This window comes from Neophocaena asiaeorientalis, unplaced genomic scaffold (assembly GCF_003031525.2).
Source record: "Neophocaena asiaeorientalis asiaeorientalis breed wild unplaced genomic scaffold, Neophocaena_asiaeorientalis_V1.1 scaffold119, whole genome shotgun sequence".
In the NCBI taxonomy this organism is placed as follows: Eukaryota; Metazoa; Chordata; class Mammalia; order Artiodactyla; family Phocoenidae; genus Neophocaena; species Neophocaena asiaeorientalis.
The window spans coordinates 679,247-685,246 of record NW_020175821.1 but is presented as its reverse complement, the minus strand read 5'-3'; the positions used below and the strand labels follow the sequence as shown (position 1 = coordinate 685,246).

Below are 6,000 nucleotides of genomic sequence, written 5' to 3'. Positions count from 1 at the left end.
ACGCCGCCACTGAGCTGAGGGCCGAGTGAGGCCGAGGGCCGAGCAAGGCCGCCGGCCGGCGAGCTACTAGTGGCGGCAAGGGGCGGGACACGCGCAGCATGCCAGCGTCAGGCCATGACTGACGGCGGCGCCCGCCTTGGCCTATCTTTAAGTTTGCTGATTTTTAATTCTGCCTGCTCAAACCTTCTAAGAAGTCCTCCAGTAAATTTTTCATTTCTGTTATTATGCTTTTCAGCCCCAGATTTTCTGTTTGGTTCCTTTTAATATATATATATTTTAAAAAATAAATTTATTTATTTTTGGCTGCATTGGGTCTTCCTTGCTGTGCCCAGGTTTTCTCTAGTTGCAGTGAGCAGGGGCTACTCTTCGTTGCGGTGTGCAGGCTTTTCTCATCGCGGTGGCTTCTCTTATTGTGGAGCACAGGGCTCTAAGCGTGTGGGCTTCAGTAGTTGCAGCATGTGGGCTCAGTAGCTGTAGCATGTGGGCTCAGTAGTTGTGGCACGCAGGCTCAGTAGTTGTGGCTCACAGGCTGTGGAGCACAGGCTTTGAACCAGCTTTTAGTTTTATTGATCTTTGCTATTGTTTTCTTTGTTTCTAATTCATTTATTTCTGCTCAGATCTTTATGATTTCTTTCCTTCTACTAACTTTCCAACTCCATTTCTTAAAGGTTGTCTTTCCCCTAGTATTTTGAAATGCTAACTTCAACTATTTCTGGATTTTCTACTTTGTTTGCTTGGTCTCTGTTTATTCATGTACCAATACTATACTGTTTTTATTATAGAAGTTTTATAAAATGTTTTAAAATCTGGTAGGGCCAGCATGACTTCATTGCTCTTCTTTTCAAGATTTCCTTGGCTATTCTTGCTTGGTTTTTTTTGTGTTTTTTTTTAATGACAACTTCAAAATCAATTTGTCTGACTTTAGAAAAACAGTACTATTTTTACTGAGATCACATTAAATTTATAAGTTAACTTTGGAAGGAGTGATAGTTCTATGCTTTTGAGTTAACCTATGCAATTAAACATTTTTTCAAGTCTACTTTTTCAGAGTGCCTATCTTTTTAATTTATTACTCATGTTCTAGGAAGCATGGGAGTGGGGGCAGAGATAGTGGTACAAGATAAGAGTATTCTCCATACCTGCAGATGCCTGTGCTTGGGCATCAGTGTGGCGCTGGCAGACTCTACTCAAGAATTCACTCACTTGACGCAGCGAAAGGGCATTATGCAGTGTTTCCAGGGGGTAAATGGTAGGCACCATGGAGCACCCTTCAAATCCTGTTAGAAAAGAGATGGGCAAAGTCAATGTTATTCCTGCTGGATATACCCCAACTGGCCAAGGAAGCATGGAGGGTCCCTGAGAACCATCAGGAGTGTCTGTGGCTTTTGGCTTTTGGAGTGTGGGGTATCCAAGATTCTCAGGAGAGGGAACTCTTTAGAGCCCCTACAGGAGTCTATTTCTGTCACCTCCAGATTTTCTAAAAAGTCTTCCTGCTAAGGCCTCTGGGTGAATCAAATCACCTCTTATCCTACCTATGGAAAGCCTGCAATATTCCATGGAAAAATCAACAGAATCCCAATGAGGTAAGCACCTACACTCCTCTTGTACTTTCTGGGGGAAATAAAACAAAGGTCCAGAGGTAAGGGGTGAAACTGCAGGTCTAAATGAGAGGTAGGGAGGTCATGGAGCTGGGAAAAAACAGCAGATTTCAGGGATCATGTACAAGAGAACCAGATTACGGAGGAGGGCTTGGGATCTGAGGAGGGGTTCATGCAGATTTAGGATATGGGTAGAAAGGCTAGAATACTGGAAGCAGGAGGGCATGCAATACACATGAAGCTCAGCTCAGGAAAACCGCATGTATGAACAGGTTGGGGGATGGAAGTTCTTTCTTGGTTATTTTCATCACTTCAAAGCTTCTTTCCTCTGCTCTCACTGAAGACCCCAGACTTGCTAGTTTTTCTCTATTCCTTCAGGAAAATGAGGCAAACCCCCTAGAAAAAAGAATAAATACCGATTCTCTGCTCTGAACCCAACAATTCCAATGTAGATCTACATTGTAGGGTGAAGGGTAAACCTAAATGTGTAACTCTAATCCCAGGGCCTGTTGATGAAAAAAAAAAAATGCCCCCATTAGAGGATCAGGAAGCATACATCTCAACCACTTTTTTAGTCCCCAATATTTCCTATGCTTCCTTTATATCTCCTTAAATGGATTAAAGGTAGGCAGGACAGCAATATCTATTCAAGACACAGCTTCCTGTCTGACAATGATTAAAACCTATATAACTCAAAAGGATTATACCTGACCATCTTCTAACCTTCGGCCCTTGTTTTCTTCAAGGATTCAATTGAGACCTCTGTGCCTCAATTTCCCCCTGTACTCTAGTGGCAGGAGGGCAGGAGAGGTAAGTCTCCAGCTTCTCAGAACTGCTAGAAAAACATTTGGATTTGAAGATGGTGGTAGTAGAGGGTCATAGAGATAAGAATAGATTCCAGGGCAAGAGACTACTCCTGTACCAAACAGCACTGGGAATAGGTAACATTAGGAGGCAGTGAGGAAGGAGAACAGGAAGGGGAGGAGCAGCCAACGCTACAGCTACCAGGCAGTCTGGCCCCAATCCCATCCAAGCAACTAAATGCAAGTCACATAACCTTAGAGTAAATAAGAGAAAGGAATAGGTGGGCTCTCCTGCCAAAAGTGCAAGAAGCAAAGCAGTCAGTCCCAGCCAGGGTAGTGGCAGCAGCCAGCTTGGTGGCAGGGGGTACCGTAGAGGCACTCAGGATCATCCTGGCCTGAGTGCAGCCAGTTCCGGAAGAGGCGCAGGTGGTAGGAGCACTGGTGCAGGTGATGCGCCAGCGTGGCATCCAAGGAGACTGGCCAGCCCCCTGTGCAGTCAGAGGAAAAACTGCGCAGCAACCGGACCACAGGGTGCTGGTCATCCAGCAGCTCTTGGAGGGGTTGGGGGAACCACGGCAGGAAGCACAAAGATAAAGAAAGAGAAGAGGGAGAGACAATAAGGGGGGTACTGGATGATATAAGCATTCCTGGGAGGTGGGGCCACTCAGCTCCAAGGTGAGGTAAGAGAGAAGCAGAGATGGTCAGAGCCACAGGACATGTCTTGCAGGGGAGAAGAGTATTGGCATCATGCTAAAAGAAGTCTAAAAGAAGTGAGTCTAGAAGAAGGGGCACGTGAGACCTCATCATACAGCAGGCCCTCTCCTTTCTCGTTGTGCACAATTCAGTTAGTGCTTGCAGACAGCAGTCACATCGTTCTGGATGGGGTGAGCTGGCAGTTCTGTAGCTAGGAACTCCAGTGTCCCCAATCATTCTTGGGCAAACCCTAGTTAGGGCTTGTTTCTCAAACGAATGTATTTATGAGGTTGGGATAGAGATGAAAAGATTTGAAGTCACTCAGAGAAGAGGGTCAAGAGTGGTATACGTTATCAAGATAAAATTTGAAGCTAAAAAAGCTCCTGAGGACTCAGGCTGGGCTCCCTGGACCAGACTCTAAGATAGCCACAGACAAGGCCTGTGTTAGGTAACTGACGTAGATTAGCAGGAAACCAGGTGTCCTTTAAAACAGCATGTAAAAAACGGAATCAATATGTGAAAATGCCAATATTGATTAATTATCCTTCATTCTTGTTCAAATACATAGACTTTTAAAAAAACGTTTGCGTAAGTCTTAAGGGACACTGTATCAATTATAGAAGCCAAAAGAGATAATTTTATATTTTCTTCCCACTGCTGGTGAGTTTAACTGCACTTTGTTCAGCTAGACGAGTGGAAAAGCTTTAATCCGAAACTACTTACTAGCTTAGCTGGTTGGCAAACTTTGTGGATATATGCGATTCAGCTGCAAACGGCTGAAGGCAGTGAAAGGCATGTGGAAGGGGGTTTAAGAGGAACAGTAGGAAAAAGATCTTGGAAGAGGTACGGGGTCTTAACTGATAACAGGAATATGGTACAGAGAAAGTAGGATCTAGGTAGCTGAGGATGACTGCTCAGAACTCCCAGACCAGAATGGGCTCCACAGGGTGATCCCATGAGACTATGGTTTCCAGAGACCTTAGTCTGGATGTCAAGAGAGATTTCTGTACCAATGGTCATACAGTTGTGTGGGTCCCTAGAAGAGAATGAGCTTGGCAGATCTGGTGGGTACACTCTGACATTCTGGATGAGGGAGAGACACAGTCTCTTTCCCACTATATTAGTTCACCTTGGTAAGTTCAGCATGCAGTTTACTAATGGGCCATACTTATATACTTGATGTAGTCACAGGATGTAACAGAAGCTTATCAGGAATAGAGGGAGGGATGGGCTGAGGGGTGTTCTCCCATCAAAGCAAGGAAGTAGCACTGCCTTGCCTCCTTTCCAAAGCCAGGTCCAGTTCTTCCAGCTGCTATTTCAAAGCCACACATCATGGCAAAGAGATGGTGGTGATGGACAGTAGGCTGGCACATTGTTGTGACTAATCTGCTGCAAGCAACTGCAGACAGAGCATCCACTCTGTAATTGCTGGGTCAGTCCAGTAACGTTTGGCCATGTGGTAGAGCCCTCATATTGTCCTGAGGGCCAAATTAAATCTAGATAATCTTCAGCAAGAGACATAATAGCTCCAAATCTTTTTCTCCTAGATTCCTGCTTCTCAGGCACTTTAGCCTCCAAGCTCAAGTACAAGAAGAACAAAGGCCAGCAGAGCCCTGAGGTTGTGTGCAGGGTGCTGGAGGAGATCTTGAATTTACTCTCTTGCACTATAATTGTCCAGGTCTTTCTTCCTCTCCCCCTTTTGGTAGAATTAATTCTTCTTTACTGGCGAGGCTGCTAACCAAGCCTTCAGGGAACTAGAGATATATAGGTTTGAGGATCTGTTTTAGGAATTTGGATCTTTTCTCACAGAGCCTAAGAGTTAGGAGAGTTGTGATTTAGCTCTGATGTCAGGGGCCCAAGTTCCTAGTACCATCTTCTGTTCCCTAAGTAACAAGTCTCCTAAGTCCAAATCCCAGGCTGTAGTGTTGGGGTTGGTGCCTGAGGGTCTACTCTGGAGATGGCTGTGGCACGAAGGCCAGAAGAGCTTGAAGCTAACTGTGCAGGCACAGTCACGCCACTCTGAATGGGAAGCTCCTGTCACAGGCACAAACAGGAGTGCAGGTGGAGGGTAGGGGTATAAACTGAGCAAGTATAAGCTAGTCAACATAGGGAGATTTCACCAGTGCCTAGTGGAGATATATGGCCTTACTGGGCTAAAATCTAGCAGCTGCCACTGTCTAAGGAGCAGGTGATCAGCACCTAGAGTTTTTTCAGCCAGGAAGCCAAGCTAATTTTACCTCCCTCAGAGTCTTAGCTCTTGAACAGAAGAAAATCGTATCTAACAAAACTGGATTTACCTTGAAGACAAGATACAATGCAGAGAGAAACTAAGGATATAAAGGATAAAGCAAGGAGTAAGTCCTGGGTTCCTCTGCCATACCCTACAAAGAGACCACAGCCCTTCAGTTTTGGGTTTACGCAAATCTCTAAACTCTCCCACCTTAGTGTGGGCAGACCCTGTTCTTCAGTATTCTTGAAATATTATTTATTCCTAAGCTCCCCCGGAATCTCCAGTAGACATCTCAACTCTTCACTTCCCCTTCTCGGAGACTGCAGTGCCATAAGTAGGCTGGGGCTGCATGGAAACCACATGGAAACCCTCAAGGCACAATTCTTTTTCCTTTACCTAACACCTCCTACTCCTTTTGTTCTTTCTTGTATCCCAAATCAATCTGGACTCCTGTTTTCTAGGCTCAGACCCTAGGTTAGTAGTGACGTAAAGCAGATGTCAGGAGCACAAGAGCCACACAAAATACACACAATGGTAGGAGATAGGAATATGGAGATGGAAAACAATATACTCAAGACTAATGCCTTTACGGGTAGGCTTGGGAACTGGGAACTGCAGCACTGCTCCAAAAGGGGAGCAAACTAGTCATCCACTCCAACAAAAGAGCTGGTGAAAA

General features: G+C 45.1%; 1 protein-coding gene across 9 annotated transcripts in view; it reads right to left on the bottom strand.

The window, feature by feature from the left end:
• PPIP5K1 (diphosphoinositol pentakisphosphate kinase 1) overlaps positions 1–6,000 on the bottom strand; it is a 46,332-nt gene that overhangs the window by 16,495 nt on the left and 23,837 nt on the right. For all 9 annotated transcript variants that reach the window (XM_024732446.1, XM_024732448.1, XM_024732449.1 and 6 more), the window contains one exon: positions 1,140–1,277. In XM_024732446.1, coding sequence (XP_024588214.1) covers positions 1,140–1,277 — 138 coding nt within the window. The remainder of the gene's footprint in view (positions 1–1,139; positions 1,278–6,000) is intronic.